The sequence below is a fragment of the Conger conger genome, chromosome 13, assembly GCF_963514075.1.
Source record: "Conger conger chromosome 13, fConCon1.1, whole genome shotgun sequence".
Lineage (NCBI taxonomy): Eukaryota > Metazoa > Chordata > Actinopteri > Anguilliformes > Congridae > Conger > Conger conger.
The window spans coordinates 24,114,423-24,131,897 of record NC_083772.1 but is presented as its reverse complement, the minus strand read 5'-3'; the positions used below and the strand labels follow the sequence as shown (position 1 = coordinate 24,131,897).

At 39.1% G+C, this 17,475-nt stretch overlaps 2 protein-coding genes across 4 annotated transcripts in view; both read left to right on the top strand.

The window, feature by feature from the left end:
• LOC133108205 (cGMP-dependent 3',5'-cyclic phosphodiesterase) overlaps positions 1-5,121 on the top strand; it is a 132,010-nt gene extending 126,889 nt beyond the window's left edge. For both annotated transcript variants that reach the window (XM_061217660.1, XM_061217659.1), the window contains 3 exons: positions 528-566; positions 1,259-1,365; positions 1,898-5,121. In XM_061217660.1, the coding sequence (XP_061073644.1) occupies positions 528-566; positions 1,259-1,365; positions 1,898-2,129 (378 nt within the window). In that variant the 3' untranslated portion in view covers positions 2,130-5,121. The remainder of the gene's footprint in view (positions 1-527; positions 567-1,258; positions 1,366-1,897) is intronic.
• A 685-nt stretch (positions 5,122-5,806) lies between these two features.
• LOC133107821 (myotubularin-related protein 2-like) lies at positions 5,807-17,293 on the top strand. 2 transcript variants are annotated; one of them, XM_061217024.1, is made up of 16 exons: positions 5,817-5,839; positions 5,978-6,064; positions 8,295-8,379; positions 8,825-8,888; positions 9,517-9,611; positions 9,758-9,862; positions 10,154-10,258; positions 10,339-10,437; positions 11,499-11,648; positions 12,567-12,755; positions 13,053-13,238; positions 13,414-13,620; positions 14,113-14,205; positions 14,923-15,036; positions 15,351-15,527; positions 16,054-17,293. In XM_061217024.1, exons 2-16 carry the CDS (start codon positions 5,979-5,981, stop codon positions 16,198-16,200), a joined length of 1,902 nt encoding a protein of 633 aa, XP_061073008.1. In that variant the 5' UTR covers positions 5,817-5,839; position 5,978; the 3' UTR covers positions 16,201-17,293. The 2 variants fall into 2 exon arrangements, with proteins under 2 accessions (XP_061073009.1, XP_061073008.1); XM_061217025.1 differs by having other exon boundaries at positions 5,807-6,064; positions 10,354-10,437.
• The last annotated feature ends 182 nt before the right edge of the window (positions 17,294-17,475 follow it).

Genomic DNA, 17,475 nt, shown 5'->3' with positions numbered 1-17,475 from the left:
CTGGATGTGATGCTTTGACTTATGGTAGAACCTATGCACTTGTAAGTCGCTTTGGATTAAAAGCGTCTGCCAAATGACTAAAATGTAATGTAAATGTAATAATTCAGAGCACCACACACTATTACTGCATTCACCACATCTGTTGAGGGATGAGAGCACAGCAAGTGTGGGGACTGATTGTTTTCAGTATATATATATATACTATATAGTATACTATATTTCTGTATTGAGTTGCAAAACAATTTAATGTAATTGTAACTTTAACAATTTCATGTAATTTCAGATAAATAGCACAGATACATTGCTTTATCATATCATCCAAACAAAAAAAAGAAAAGAAATACATGGCCAAAAGCTAGCTGCTTACTGTGAATCCACATACCTGTAGTGAAGGAAGGATGACTTTCTGATTAAAATGTGGGTCACAAATTACTGCTGTCAATATTGTGTTTCACTTTTACATATTGAAAAAGTTTCAGCATATTCAGTTTAATGTTATTTCCTTATCATTTCTTTTACCTTATCAGGAACTCATTTATAAGGAGTTCTTCTCTCAGGGTGATTTGGTATGTATGAAATTACTTTTATTCTTTTCTTTTTATACTTTTATTAGTTTGAATTAGGCAGGAAATCATTTATCATTTAATTGGTTTCATTTTTATCACAACATTGTATAAACTCATTTTAAGACAATTAAAAATGAGCATTGGGTACAGTCACAAAGATGTATTTTACTTGACGTATACTTTAAACATCATGTAATTTCCAGCCTGGAGGATTGAAATTGCAACAATCTCAAGGACTCAAGGGATAACTTGCATTAGGCAATGACTGAGACAATTGTGTCTCTCAAAAAGAAGTAGACGTTTAACCTTGCATGATCACAGAACAGTGTGATTCACCTGCAATTTAAAATATTTTAAAGATTAGATCAAGGATTACTCTGTGGCTGAACATACCAAGACAAGGCTTTTTGTTATGAGTTAAATACCTAATTGGTGAATGCATTTTGTTAATAATAGCTGCAAAATACAAAGCCACTTTTGTCACAATCTCCAAAGAAGGGTGACATTGAACCTGACCTGTGACAGTAGGTAGATCTGACAACCATAGGCTGATCTGAACTGCGAGTGTTATTTTATTTGAGCTGCATACATTTATTATGGAAGCATAATGCAACATATGATAAGATCTATGCCATTGTGAATAAGGACCCTGATAGGGCCCTAGCATGGCTGTGACGTATGTGTTATTGCAGGAGAAGGCCATGGGCAACAGGCCCAGCGAGATGATGGACAGAGAGAAAGCTTACATCCCTGAACTGCAAATCAGCTTCATGGAGCATATTGCCATGCCCATCTACAAGTGAGTCCCTTCTGCTGCACAACAAACACCATGAAAACATCTACAGTATGTAGCATGCATCTCATCATTCCTCATCACACTACAGAGGACATCCTCTATTTACAGTTAAATTGTATTATGAAGATTGTTTGATTGATAGAATAGGCTAACAATAAAATACCTACAATTACTTATTAATATGTGGCATATTAGGCTTAGCTGTCAATGTAAATGTTCTGTGCTGACGTTGAGAACATTTTTGCGCCTTAATATTTGTGTGCCTGTTAAAAATAAACTTGTTTTAATTTATAAAATTTAATATAAACTTGTTGTTTCTGCTGTGAATATAAAAATGAGCAAAGAGTAAGAGGTTTGCGTTGTCACTCATATAGCCTCATTTTACTGTGAGATAGGGCTGCTTGCTATATATTACATTTCTATACTACAGTTAAGTGGAGTTCATTGAAATGTCAGGATATTTCTTAATTAATTAAATGCATTTATACATGTAAATGCAATGATAAATATTCAAGCATTTTATTTCTAAAAAAAGACTTCTGCAGGAGCTATTCCCAAGGTCAGTCGAGCTCTATGACAGGGTATCCGCCAACCGTGAGCAATGGACCAAGGTCTCCCACAAGTTCACCATCCGCGGGTTGCCTAGCAACAACTCCCTGGATTTCCTGGATGAGGAGTACGAGCTGATGCAGGCGCAGAGCGGGCAGAGCGAGGATGTCCACCGGATGAACGGCTGTCTGGACCCGGACTCCCAGCAGAACCAGTGACCGATCTGCCAAACATGTGCTTATTCTTTTTTTATACACACAGGACAGGACGTGTGTGTGGGATAGTAACACCTTATATTTGAGAGCAGAATTATCTTCAGCGTCGCAAAAAACTTTAGACCTGCCGGTGCTGATATTGAGAAAGGTCCTGCCACCAGAGTGCAAGTGTGCCGAAACTACAAAAGAGACAACGCTATTCAATGGGATGACATTGCAGCAGTGAAAAAAACACATTTTTACAAATCACATGTTAATATTGTAAATCAATGACAGGCTTCACTAGCATTATTGATGTGTGCTGTAATACATACTGGTGAAAACATGTCTCAGAATGGTAATTCCAGTAATGTAAATATAAAGTGTTACTTTATTCAGCTTTTAAACGCCAAAACATGGTGGTTGCAGGCTTGATGTCTTTATATATGGGTAATTTTTGAACGAACACATTTCAGGTTTTTGTGCATTTGTATCCATCCCTATCCTTGTTGAGTAAAGTGTTATAGTTGACAGCAAATTCTGAGCAATTTCAGCAGTGCACCCATTGCCAAGTGTTCAAGCACTCAAATCACAGTAAATTCAGTACAGGTACAAACCATCTCAGAAAATTTTCAGCTCATTTTTCAATAATAACCCATGTATTTCTAACAAAATCCAGTCCCGTCTCATTATTAGACGATCTCTGCAGATTCTGTTTAATTTGTCGAGTGTGTGTAATTTATGATTTACGATTCTGGATTTTGGAAGAAAACCTTTTTGAAAACAGCTTAAACCTCATGCAAAGTAAAAGACAGACAATCAAGCCTTCTTGTTTCTCACAAGGAAAACATTTTTAACGTTTCATTTCATAGTGTTTTATTGTGCATAAATACTGTATTATTGTTTTCCCCAGGTTTCCCCAATGTAAACCTGTAACACATACCCAGAAGAAGGTTTAGAGTTTTGTGTAGTTCATGTCTGACTGATGTGGTATTGTTTTAGGATTGTTACAATTCTTGTGCATTGCAGGTTTACTGAATCCTATTGTGCAATCATCCCAATGTGAAGTCCTTTTTCATCTTTTTCTTCTGTAAATGTAAAACCACTCAAACTCAAGAAGGACTGAAGCCCTTTAAAGGAACCTTTAATCACCATACAAGCCCATGAGGTTTGTGTGTTGCTCACCTTGCACAGAATACTGGGGGCTGGGGGGATGGAGACAAAGCTTGTGTCAAATGATATTAGCCTGGTCATGAGTGGAAGATATTTAGTTCATTTTATGAAGTGTAAGTGTAAATATGTTTGGGAAACAAGGGCTGTGATGTCATCTGTGGCATCAATGGTCAATGCTAAAGCGTGACAGAATGTGTATATTAATTTGCCTTACATTGTCTGAGTTGCCTTTAGTAAGACGACACTGTACAAAAACTTACATCTGCAGTGTGAACATTTTATTTGCACTGGTGCTAGAAGGTGTTGGCCTCCTTGCTCAGTTTTGTGTCTGAGCGCACTGTAGTGTTTCAGTATTGGCTGCATGCAATTTCAGAACTTAACAGATGTGACAACCATCAAACAGAGATAGTGGCTAAGAAGGTACAGTAAAACAAAAACTATTTTATGCATAAAACCATCCCACTCAAAAGTGACATTGCTTCAAATGCCTTCAAAAGAAATAAAATCACACTGACAGGCCCGGTTAATTCTCCATGACACACGAACACTACTGACTTTGGTGTATGTCATTTTGATAGACATGAGCCATTATGGCCTGTTTGATGATGATGCTCTCAATATGGCAAGTGGGATGGGACGAGCAGGAATACCTTCTGACACCTCTGTAAATACTGAGATATGTCAAATATCATTACAATGTCCATGCTCGAAAAATGTGTGACTACTGTAATTTTAACTCAGCGGACATATAATGTATTCTCACAATATCGTTACAAAGCTGCAGCTACATAATCACATTGCTGCAACATTGCTGCAAAATTGTGAGGGTGTCGTGCGTTAACAGGGGAGCCATTTCTTCCCGTGGTTGTCACCAGAATTTCCTGGACTTGATACTGTACAAAAGATTTATATCGTTTAAACATTCAGGAAGTTCTTTAAATATTTTTTGCTGCTTTTATGCTGTGACTTGAACCTTGGGTTTAGTCTTTGGTTGTTTCTCTTAGTCTGTTTTTTTTTTGTTTTATCTTTTTTTCCATCCTACCTTTTTACCTGTGCAATATGATGCTTTGTTTGTGTTTGTTTATTGTGTACTTCAATGTAAATAGAGTGTTTTTAAATTATTCATTTTTACATTTTCTTTTATGAAATATATATTCTGATATTTGTAAGTTTATATTTAGAGGTGTCCACAACAAAGTCTGCATAATTTTCCACCATCAAATTAAGACACAATTGTGCCAATTTCTGACCTTGTTTGTAAATGGAGAATACTAAAGTGTTTGGATTATTAAATTGTTATCTATGTGTCAAATATAAATATAATATGTAAATAGAAATAAAAATGTTTCTGAATTATACATAATTGTATCAAGAGATATTGGCAGGAAAACTATTTTGCTTATTTAAACCTATGTGATTGCAGTGATACCATTTTTAAACCCCTTATACAGTATATCTCATCAACCATATTTTTTTATTTTTAAAATGGTTATTTGTTTTGAAGCCCAACATCTAATATTGTAATAGAATCCAAATATATTTTGAATTATGAAAACATGAAAACAAGCTAAAATGATGCAAAATTCAAATATTTCCAAATCAAAGAAAAATATTTTTGTTCTTTTTTGTTTAATTATATAATGCGTAAGCAAATTATTGAGGTTTTTGTTTGTGTCATGGCTGTGCTGTCATTTGTACATACCTGTAGATACTGTAAAGGGTATGTGTTGGATAGTCTGATAGATGTGTGTAAGGGATACTTAAGGAATATGAAGTCTGTCAACCTTCAGGTGATGAGAACAAAATTGACAACTTTTTATCTGAATAAATTTCATAAATTTAAGTGTATGCTGTCTTTATTATATTTGTTCAGTTATATATTAATTGAAGGTGCACCTTGTTCCACCATAAAGTAATGAAATGAAAAATACTAATTTAGTGCTTAAGTGTGCAGGTGCTTACCTCATATCTCACATAAAAATATAACTGGGTGGATGTACAGTGCACTCATTGAGTAATAACAACCTTGTATATGTGGCCTGCACTTTAAAAATTCCACCTATTCTGTTGCCTAAGTGCAAAACCAAACTGAACCTTCTAGTTGCAACAATCCAATTGCTCAACTGTCACACCACACTGTAGTCAAATCTTGAGATTCTGTTGTCTTAAAAAGTTATCATCTGATGTCCTCTCAGCTAGCATACCACCAGGATATTTCCCTTGACAGGCTACTGACCGTACACCGCTATATTTTAATGACTGCTTAGTTGATATGTCCGCTAAATTAGCCTACAGTATGTTTTATAGTCTTTCAAATTGATGCTTCAAATGTATTTTTTTATGAGTAGGCTACTTTTGCTTAAACTTGTTTACATAAGAAATTTGTATTTAAATGTGGTTAAATATATATAATTATAAAATGTACATATCTCATCGAGATATATACCTTCGCTGTGCGCAGGGGTCCTCATGGGTCCTACAAAGTTCCTCAGGATAAAAACAAACCACACCCTCAATGTTCAGTTCAGGAAAAGATGGCAGCAACCTAACCTAATCTGACGGTATCTCTATGCTTTTTTCTGAAACATACCGAGTCACAGTTTATTGCTGGATAGCTGATGCTCGCTATCCAACTCACTTTATCTGCCTCTTATGTGAATTAAATATCTGAAGCAAAAAATCTGCTCGTGTTACTACAGAATGGAGAAGAGCAAGAGCATCGAGAGTGTGGAGTCTAACGTTAAACCGCCCTCATCCAGACAGCCAAGTGTGGATTCAGTGGCGAGGTGGGGGTTTTAGTAATATAACAGATAGTGCTAAATCTGAAGATTCAAATTCAGCTCCAATGTAGCCAGCGAGGTTGTTCGGAAAAATTGGTTATTGCACTGTCATAGTTTCACAGCATGCCAGCCGCTAGCATAGCGTTAGCAAGTAACTCACAGAGGCTAACGTGTATGCGCAGCAACTTTTTGTTTTGAACGGTGGTCTGTGAATGCCGCTGTAACTAGTTAGGTAGTTGTCCAGACTGCTAGCTGCTCACAATGAATATGATTTTATTAACTTAGATGTCCAGTAAACTAGCATTACTCTAATTTACAGGTCAGGGTACATGGGACGACACTGCTTATGTTAGCTCAAATTAATAGCTGTCGATCCCTTCATATATTTACACTAACGATAGATGCGTATGTGTTTATTATGAATATTACAGTATGAATTCTTGTTAAAAGTGAACTCATAGAAGCATGACATTGCTATTGCAGATAGATAGGCTATTCCATAGCTTGCTAGCCAGCCGACTGGGCTGTATTTCGCTAGTGGGTTAACCTTTTTCCTACCTTGTCTTTGACCATAGGAAAATATACATTCAGTGACCGCTTTATTAGGTATTTGGCTCATTCTTTGATTTGTGTTGCAATCCATGTCCGAGCAATTCTGCATTCCATAAAAAAATAAAAAAATATACTGTCAGAATATTGATGGAGTTGTTTTTAAGATTAGGAAACATAAAATAATTGATACATTTCTATATATATATATATATATATATATATATATATACACACACACACACACACACTCACACTTTATTATGTACTTATTTTTTAGGCTACTGCTGTAGCCAATCCACTTAAGAGTTATGATGTGTTGTGTGTTCAGAGATGCTATTCTGCAAACCACTGTTGTAATGTTTGGTTATTTTCATTACTGTCACCTTCCTGTCAACTTTGACTAGTCTGGCCATTCTCCTCTGACATCTGTCATTAAAAAGGCGTTTCTGTCTGCAGAACTGCTGCTCACTGGATTTTGCAAACTATAGACTAGTGTGCATGAAAATCCCAGATACTCAGCCATTTCTGAGATATTCAAACAACCTTGTCTGCCACCAACAATCATTCCGTGATCAAAGTCACTTAGATCACATTTCTTCCCCATTCTGATGGTTGATATGAACATTGACTGAAGCTCCTGACCCATATCTACATGATTGTATGCAGTGCACTGCTGCCATACAATTGGCTGGTTAGATAATCTCATGAATAAGTAGGCATAATAAAGTAAAAATGTATATACACTCAACAAGCACTTTATTAGGAACACAAAAGCTCTCCTATATATACATATAGGAGAGCGTTTTGTGTCACCACATCATGAAAAACTGTCTGAAGCCTTACTTTTGCAATATGGTGTGACATTTAACCACATAAACTAACTTACATTTTAAAGGACTATTTTCTGGTCAAAATAAAATAAAACACTGAAAATATTGTTTACTGATTACCTAGATTAGTTATAAAATAAAATATTTTATTTTAAAATTGTCAGAAGATTTTGTTAAATTGAACAAAAACTGAATTTTACATTTCCCAATTTCTTAGTATCTGTGGTGTTACTCATTTATAACATGGAGTATAGCTTTTGGATATAAAATAATGAATGATGGATATTTTATGTTTCCACATGTCTTCTTGCTAGTTAGCTAAAAGGGCTGCATGTTAGCCTTGAAGTAAATTATCATATTTGTGTGCAGTTGTCTTTGGCGTTACTGCAACACCACAGATACAGTGTGTAGTGTTACAATCTCTGTTGTGAAGTGATGTGAGAAGTCAGTGTTTATACAGCATACTAGTAGAAATTGTACTTCAGGGAACAAAATATGAATATATATGAATATATGAATATTGTATCATATAATATTGTACCATAAGTGAAGGTATGATTTTAATGTGTTTTAAAAAGCAGATTTATAGAAGAGTATTGCCAAATAAAAGACAAATCTTTTTGGACATTTTATCAGCTGGTTTACAAAAGTTAACAAAGAATCACCCATTTATTAGACTTATTTTTTAGGCTTATTGGTCTTGGTCTGAAAAACAGCTTAACCTATTGACCATGTCTGCATGCATTTATTTGCTGCCATATGATTGGCTGATTAAATATTTTCATTCACTAACTGGTGTACAGGTCCACCTAATACATTTCTTACTGAGTCTATTGTTGTTGTGTTTTTGACAGTTCTTCCAGATCCCCATCCGACCAGTCTGTCCAAAAGCTCTCTGATGCAGTGTCCAGCTCTGTAGAGATGTCCCTGGAGCATCAGGTAGGTAGCAACTGAGATGAATAGTTACGAATAGTACTAAATTCTATTTCTAGTTCTTCTTTGTCAAATTGTAAAATAAATCAGGATACTGTGCTATGGTTTTAACATATTTATGACATGGCAGCTTCTGCTTATTAAGGATTTGCCTTTAAGACTGATTTCAATTATTCTGATTTCAAAAATTGACAGCGTGAACGCTGATCTGATTAATGTATATGCATTATATGTATGGATAATAATATACTGTCAAGAAACAATTTATTTTCCACATCACAATAAATTATCCTCATGGCATCTGAGTGGGAGGCCAAGCGTAATAAGCAACCATTTTAACTTTCATTACATTCTGAGACAAGACCACTATCTTGTGATGGTTTTGTCATGTTGTTTGTGGTCCCAGTCATTGTTGCATGCTTTATTAAATATCTGCACCCTTTTACGACAGGAATTTGGGAATTCAAATAAAGAGGAACCACAATTGCTACCAAAAGAGTCGATACAAGACATGAGTAGGTCAACTACCAGTTTTATAATGTCTGTTCAAGTGTTTAGCCATAGCATTACCTCGAAAGGCATGAATTATTGATATGGTTCTCAAGGGTTTTTAGTAACAATCAGTACTAAATACAAAACTGACCCTTGTTATGCTCAATTTTATGTAAGCTTATTGGCCTTCCTTGAAATCCAGGTCATGTACAAATCAACGCACTGGCACACTGGTTGAGAAAATTGTTAAGTACTTGAAATCCCAGGATGATGCACTATATTTCCGGGGTTTTGTTGAGTATATTTTGGAGCATAGTTTTCAATGAGTGAACATAAATATGACATGCAGCTCCGCGTGTTCAATTTACAATAATAAAGTGGCTTTGCTGATGTTTTCTATTAACAACGCAAGCAGGGGCGAGCCTGGGCAGAATGTCTTCCACAGTGCAGTTGGAAAATAGAATTGAGGATATTTTCTTCACACACTGTCCATCTTATACTTAAAAGTATGCATTATGCTTAGTAGACAGTTCATACTTTGAGGACACAGTTTTTCAGAGGCTGATTTTGACACATTGTATTTGTTGTCAAATAACCCTGAGGTACCAAAATACTGTCCAGTACAGATTATGTTTTTCATTTCCTTTGCAGATGAAGATGTCACCTACATCTGCCCTTTTCTGGGTGCTATCAGGGGAACTTTGTTTGTGACTAATTATAGGCTGTTTTTCAAAAGCATAGAAAGGGTAAGTTAGCATTGGGCTCAATACAATTTAAATTGATTTTTATTAGATTTAAATTTAATTAAATTAAATTTAGTCAATTCTGTGTGTGTGTTGCAAATTGCATATAAGCATTTCTTCCTGTATTGAAGAGCTGGTATGGTTCTTAGGATCCAGTGTTTGTGTTGAATCTACCTCTTGGAGTGATCAGCCGGGTGGAGAAAATTGGAGGGCCCTCACACCGTGGAGAAATGTCCTATGGACTTGTGTGCAAGGTAGTGGGGTCCTTCTTAAGGATACTTTGGTGTCATAAGAATGCTGTACTAAATACTGTACTATTTATGCATGTATCTTTCTGTGGCTATTGGCATGAATTTTAGTTGATCAATTATGTATAAGCGTAGTAATCTACTAATTTTTTTTAAACTGAGGATACTGAGCTATCTTTTTGTGAAGGTTAATAACCCTCTGGAATCTTGAATCCTCAGACCCTTTTATTGCTAATTTTGTCATTCCATTCCTAATCTTTAATGGCAACATGTGACGAGTTGTCGCCGTCTTTTTAGGATGTACAGAATCTTCGGTTTGCACACAAAGTACAAGAAGGATCTCTGAAGAAGTCCATATTTGAGGTCGTAATGAAGTTTGCTTTTCCCCTCTCTAATGGCATGGTAAGGTCCTGTCATTGTATAGATTTTTCTGCTAATTTGACCTTACATTTTAAAGTGTTTAATTGTAGCTCAATTTAAAGGCAGTTTGCTTCCAGGAAATGTTTGCCTTTCAATATGAACTGACTTTCCCTGAGAGCGGTTGGAAGGTGTACGACCCTCTGGCAGAATACAAGAGACAGGTGAGTGAAAACTCTGGCTCCTGTTCTTCTGACACTCTTTCCATTAGTAATTCCTTAGGGAGCATGTCTAATCTCTGTCTGAGGTTCCCACAGGCCTTAAATGTCTTAAGACACGTCATAGAATGTGGTGAAATGGCATGAAAAAACAAACCAATGCCCAGAAATCAAATTGGCAAAGAGACAAGAATTCTAGAAGCAGACATCAACTATAATCTTGACTTGCCTGGTCAAGATTCAATGCTTTGCCCTTTCTTTTATACATTTAACAAAATGCAAACACATGTATATTAATGTACTTAACTCACTTATTTCTTCTATATTTTGGAGAAGTTTGTGCCATGTACTGATAGCTGATAAATTGGCTGGCTTTTGTGCATTTTTGTAAAGCCCATGATGCACCAGTTGACCAAAATTAGTGTTGCTAAAATGTGCACGCAGGGAATTGGCAGGTTTGGTGTATGATTATCATCATACATGACAATCAACTACATCTGGTCCTGTATTTGCTTTTTTTAAAGAATTGCATCTTATCTATAGACTGGCACTTTAATTTACGTGACATCTGGTAGTAAAATAAATGTCTTCCTAATATTGGCTTGATGCTACACAACCAGGAGAAATGAAACAGTGGACAATATTTATTTGTTAATTAACAATAATTAATGTAACAACAGTTATTTAATTGTTAAGGTTACAACATTGAGATGGCTGAGGCTGATAGGTGCTGAAAAATGCATTTACATATATCTGTACCATTTATAAATGCATTTATAGCTGTACTTGAGCCAGTAATGACCCAGAATACTTTTGGCTGATGGGTAAATCTGGGTAACTTGAAAATTGTCAGATTTTTTGGCTCACACTAACACTTGGCTTAATTTTATTTGGTGACTGGCAGTTCACAAGTATCCATGCTGCAGGTACGGATTATTTTGATGTTCATGTCACAAGCGGTATTTTCTGCACAATTCCACATTCATGATAACTCAGTGGCACTCAAATGTGACATACATTGAAATGTTATGATGTACGGGGGTCTCTAATCCCTGTGACACTGGCAGGGCTTACCCAATGAGAGCTGGAGAATAACGAAGGTGAACGATCAGTATGAGCTGTGCGACACCTACCCTGCTATGCTGGTGGTGCCCATCAACATTCCTGATGAGGAGCTCAAGAGAGTGGCAGCCTTCAGAGCCAAGGGCAGGATTCCTGTGAGTCTGCAGGAGCAGTGGGCATCATTCACAAAACGGTTCTTACATCGTTTTTATACACGCTTCCCATTAACCCTTTAAAGGATAACAGTGGTCATTTAAATTTTTTCAGTGTTGTCAACGTAAAAACATCAAAACCGATGATGTTTCTGTTGGAACTAAATTTATCAATGAACAAGTATTGTCCATCTAGCCCACGCCAACACATGGACATCATGGAACTGCATCGTTGTCAAGTATTAGAACAAGTCTGAAACATACTGTTCCATTAACTGGCATAATTCACCATTACAAAGAACCTGGATCTTGTACTTTTTTTTTAAACAAGTTAAAATGATTGCTTTTTCGATTACGTGAAAAGTAGTTCCGTTTCAGGTAGTCTGGCAGTAAGGAAGGTAATGCACATGCTTGGGAATTGCATGCTGTTCTGTATACTAATGCACATATTTTTCAAGGACACAAACATGCAAAAGACAGCTCTTAGCTACTCGGCTTGCCTATTCACTAGGGATGGGCATGGTTAATCGATTAAACAGTTAACTGAAATGGGCACTTGGCCAAAACGGCCAATGTCTTAACCGGTTTACTTTAAAAAATATATAGATAATTAAATCCTGCATTATAATGGTAGCTATAATTATTTAATTCTTTTTTTCTTTAGAATTCTATATTTTGATTGGAGTTGTGGGCAGCTTACAGCAGTGGGGTCTTCAGTGGGGAATTTCAGTGTAGCCAAATTAACATGATTGCAGCACCGGTGACTAGGAAACGCAGCAGTGTAGGCTATGGCAAGCAACATTTTGAACAGGATATTCTGTAAAAACTTCGGTATAAATATCGTGCGTGATTACGCCTTCTCTGCTCTTTGGGGAGTGAGGGAGGGCGGTGGGGTGACCCTGAGTGTGTCCTGTGCTCCAGGTCCTGTCCTGGATCCACCCAGAGAGCCAGGCTACGGTCACGCGCTGCAGCCAGCCCATGGTGGGCGTCAACGGCAAGCGCAGCAAGGACGACGAGAAGTACCTGCAGGCCATCATGGACGCCAACGCCCAGTCCCACAAGCTCTTCATCTTTGATGCGCGTCCCAGCGTCAATGCAGCGGCGAACAAGGCAAGGCCCCCCCCCCCGGCTTGTATTCAGCTGTGATTCCTCCACTATTTCTTCATTCCTCATTCGCTTTCTTCTCCCCACATTACAAGACTAATGGACAAAAGCTTGTAATCATACAAGGAGTGTTCGAATGGGAAGTAAGAGATATGGTAAACCAAAATAATTATTACCGGTTGTAAGCCTGTAATTGAAATTGGTCCTTCTTTACTTGGCTTATTTGTTGTTATTTCCTGTGTGTGTTTGTCTGCTTGTGCATGTGTGTGTATGTGTACTTTCTTGCGTGTGTGCGCACTGCAGATGAAGGGGGGTGGCTACGAGAGCGAGGAAGCCTATCAGAACGCAGAGCTGGTGTTCCTGGACATCCACAACATCCACGTGATGCGGGAGTCTCTCCGCAAGCTGAAGGAGGTGGTATACCCCAACATCCAGGAGTCCCGCTGGCTGTCCAACCTGGAGTCCACCCACTGGCTGGAGCACATCAAGGTGAGAGAGAGGGGAGGGGCTGAAGACGGGGATGAAGAGCGACAGCGAGCTAATGCTAAATTCCTGCATGGAGGGTTTCCACCGGGTCGTTACCCTGCACACTCCCAGCTTTGTTTACACAGCTGTGTTGTGTCGTGACCTTTGTCCTTTGACCCCTTCCACCTCTGCGGCGCAGCTGATCCTCGCAGGGGCGCTGCGCATTGCGGACAAGGTGGAGTCTGGGAAGACGTCGGTGGTGGTGCACTGCAGCGACGGCTGGGACCGAACGGCCCAGCTCACCTCCCTCTCCATGCTGCTGCTCGACTCACACTACCGCTCGCTCCTGGGCTTCCAGCAGCTGCTGGAGAAGGAGTGGCTCAGTTTTGGGCACCGCTTCCAGCTGGTACACACCTCCACCTCTCTGCTCAGTCCTCTCACCCAGTTACCTACTTTTACAGCTACTGCTGTATCTTTAATCTTTTACCTTTTTATCTCCCCAACCATTCCTGCATGTGACATTGATAGGACACCGATGACTATCAAGAGAGTGGCCGACATTGTTTTTCATGACTTTGAAGTTGCCATAGGTCACTTAATCAATCAGTGTGTACAGACTTTCCGTGCAATGTGTCTAATTCTGTGACAGTGTCGATTATGGAGCCAGAGCCCTGCGGGGCTGATTATTCCTCTTTAATTAACAGCTGCTTTACACAGGGGAGACCCGGGGATATGCCCTCCTATCCCAACAGTAATTTCAGATAATCACTTGAGGGCTGAGGCGGAATGAGAATAATATTGTGGCACAGCGGTCCTGTTATTACAATTTCCCGTAATTGGTCTAACCCAACCTCATTAACTCTCTCTCCCTCCTCGGACCTGATATCCACGCTCACAGAGAGTGGGTCACGGGGACAGGAACCACTCCGACGCAGACCGATCGCCAGTCTTCCTGCAGTTCATCGACTGCGTGTGGCAGCTGACCCGACAGGTGAGAGGCAATAGTTCCGATAGCGTAGCGCCGCAGTTTAGCGCGATGGTTTAACGGCTTGTGATATGGGCTTGTGACTGAGCGTGTCGGTTGGGCTCTGCCATTGCACCCTGGAGCTCGGTACTTAAGTTTAATTGCTTCAGTAAATACCCAGCTGTGTGAATGGATTGTAACGTAAGCTGTGTTTTACTCTGGATAAGAGCTTAACTCTTGTGTGGTGTTCCTGTTTTTGTTATTCAACCCGATGTTGGTGGGTCTGGTGGACCCACAACATTATTGGATTTTGAAAACAATACAGTCAAAACTATTTATGTAAAAGTACTAACACGTATTGACTTGATATCGACAGATATCTCAATAACAAGCAATATTGACAGCATGTATTAATAGTCGCCATTTACCTCTGCTAGACCATTTTTATCAATAAAAGTGAATTCTTTTTATTTTAGTAAACATTGAAAATAGGTCCCACAGACCCAAACACCACACATGGGTTAAGCTAAATGCTTAAAGTGTAAATGTCTAAAGTCCAATATTTTGTCAGGCAGTGGTGCTATGCAAACTGGCCTGGATTAAGGGAAATGCAAAACAATACAGCTTATAGGCTCTTATAAACCTCATTGGCTAAATTAGCAGTAGAGAGGCTTTCAAATGCAATTTTAAGCCATATGGTGGAACTCAGTCTTTAATTGTTGTGTATTGTCTGTTTTTATTCAGTTTCCTTCTGCGTTTGAGTTCAACGAGTACTTCCTGATCACCATTCTGGATCACCTCTACAGCTGCCTTTTTGGAACCTTCCTCGGCAACAGCGAGCAACAGCGTGTGAAGGAGGTGAGAGTGCCCTCTAGAGTCCAGAACTGTTATGACTTCTGTCACATATAAAAGCACTTAAGTCCAGGGTTAGCATTTACATGGATACCCCAAGCATGTGTCCAAGAAGGCCACTAAACTGCTTATTTGTTATTATTTGGTTATTTGTGTGTACTTAATTTTGTTTTTATTGAGTGACCTATGAGGATGCAACAGATAAAATCCATACCATCATACAGTATCATACAGATGGTGACTAATCTATAAAGAAAGGCAGTCCAGTTCCATTGGATATACGTTTACTCTGCTTGTTTTGCGAATCCGTTCTTTGCCAGGAGCTTCCAAAGAGGACTGCCTCTCTGTGGTCTTACATTAACAACCAGCCAGAGGAGTTCACCAACCCCCTGTATGTGGATTATTCCAACCACGTGCTGTTCCCCGTGGTCAGCATGCGCCACCTAGAGCTGTGGGTGGGGTACTACATCCGCTGGAACCCTCGCATGAGGCCCCAGGTACGCAGGGTTATGAGTGAGTGTGATAAAAACCATACATAGCTGTCTTACGCAAACAACATGCTCTTCAGACTTCACAACTCGCATAACACAAGAAACAACTGAACACCACATGGCTGTCTGCTTCGGTACTAAAGAAATCATTATACTTGAGGGGCATCTGTTTGTATGTGCTGTTTGTCTTGTATATGTGCAGAGGGTTTTTTCAAGCCCTAAACATTTGCATTTCATCCATGGTGTCAGACTCCATTCCGGAGCAGGTGGTATCTCTAGTTCTTCTAGTTTTTTTTTGGTTTCAAGTAATAAACACGATGTCCTCTTGCATCTATACATTTTACCCCAAAATATACATAGAACATGTAGCCATCAGCTGTAAAAGGTCATTGGCTAAACATAAAATGCCTATTTAGTAAGAGCAGAGTTTGCCTGCCGTGCTCTGTAGAGAGGGGCTGCTTGTGTCCTGGTGCTGGGATGATGACACGGCACTGTGAGACCCTTCAGTGTTGATGTTGTGTGTGTGTCTCAGGAGCCATTGCACCAGCGCTCTAAAGAGCTCCTGGCCAAGCGGGCGGAGCTGCAGAGGAGGGTGGAGGACTTGCGGCGTGAGAGGAACAGCCGCTCCAGCACAGCCTCAGAGGGGCCTAGCTCCCCCACCGTTAACGCCTGCGTGTGATGGGCTGCCAGGGACTTTACTCAGTCCTTAGGGGGCTGTGGTGCTGGGGTGAACCCTTGGGCATGTTTTTAAGGGACACCTTGATTTCGGTGGTAGGGCAGGGTGCCTCAGTGCTGCCCTATCAGACCTGGGGTCTGCTCCCCTGGGAGTGCTTCACCTGGACCCAGGTGAGTCCCTGTTCTCTGCCAAAGACAGTCCCGCAACGTAGCCATATTTTACTCCCGCTACCTCCAGGAAGAGTGGCTCCCTATTCCCTACCTGTCCTCAGCAAACGCACTACAGTAACGCATACTAATTTGGAATGTACTGTATTATTCAAATATTGCAGGAAGCTTAATTTAAGAATAAATAAAATACATTACTTAACTTACTTATATTCAGTAGGATTGTTTTGCTGACAAATGTATAAGTTATCAGCAGCTGTGGTAAGGTACTGTATGTGTAATTAACACACACACAGCTCCACTCAGCTGTTACAGTGGAGGCTTGCTGCATGGCCAAATCCAGCCGAATTACCAGTTTTAAATTGGGGCTGAAACTGTGTACCAGGCTCGTGTAGTGGCTCTGGTGGTCCATTTATTCAAAGCTTCAATATTGAGAACTTGGGATTTGTAAGAAGCTGAAATGTTCTGTCCTGGCTGGACATGTAGGCCTGTGCCAATTGGAGTGAATACCTCAGTGTTAATGTACATTTATTACTGGCCATATTAGAAGTGGAGGGGATGATGACACAACCTTTCAGTGCCTATTTACAAGTGGTCACGAAGCACAGCCATGCCTGCTAAGCCTTATTTGATGCTAAAGCACTTATGAGCTGTATATGTATTAATATTTAAACAAAAATGAATGTTTACACCGTTTATCTATATTAGCGATTGTCAAGTAACAAAATGTGTAGTTATGAAATTTGCACTCGTCATTTTACTCAACGGTTCCAACACAAGAAAAAGAGTGGTGCTGCATTGAGTGATGACAAGTATTTACTGTATTTATTTAACGTGTATTGAAAGTGGACTGAACACAAACTGAGATGTCTAGAATGTGTGTTTTATTTCCTTACTTGAAGATTAAAGCATTGTCTGAATTTTTCTCCCATGTTGTGTCCTCATGCACTGGTATTGTGTGACTCAATGTTGCGGGGAATCTTTCAGTAGGTCGGGAAGGGGGATTATTATGATTACAGTGTTTTTACTTGACCGAGTGCCGCCCAGATGGGAAGGCAGGCCGCTTAGGGAAATTGCTCGTGTTCATATGAATGAGCCGTTTGGATCTTGC

Excerpts from the sequence above, each read along its gene's own strand:
- LOC133107821 (XM_061217024.1), top strand. The coding sequence starts at position 5,979 with ATGGAGAAGAGCAAGAGCATCGAGAGTGTGGAGTCTAACGTTAAACCG. Across the intron at positions 9,612-9,757 it reads TTTTCAAAAGCATAGAAAGG|GATCCAGTGTTTGTGTTGAA; the intron begins GTAAGTTAGCAT and ends TATGGTTCTTAG. Across the intron at positions 10,438-11,498 it reads TGGCAGAATACAAGAGACAG|GGCTTACCCAATGAGAGCTG; the intron begins GTGAGTGAAAAC and ends TGACACTGGCAG.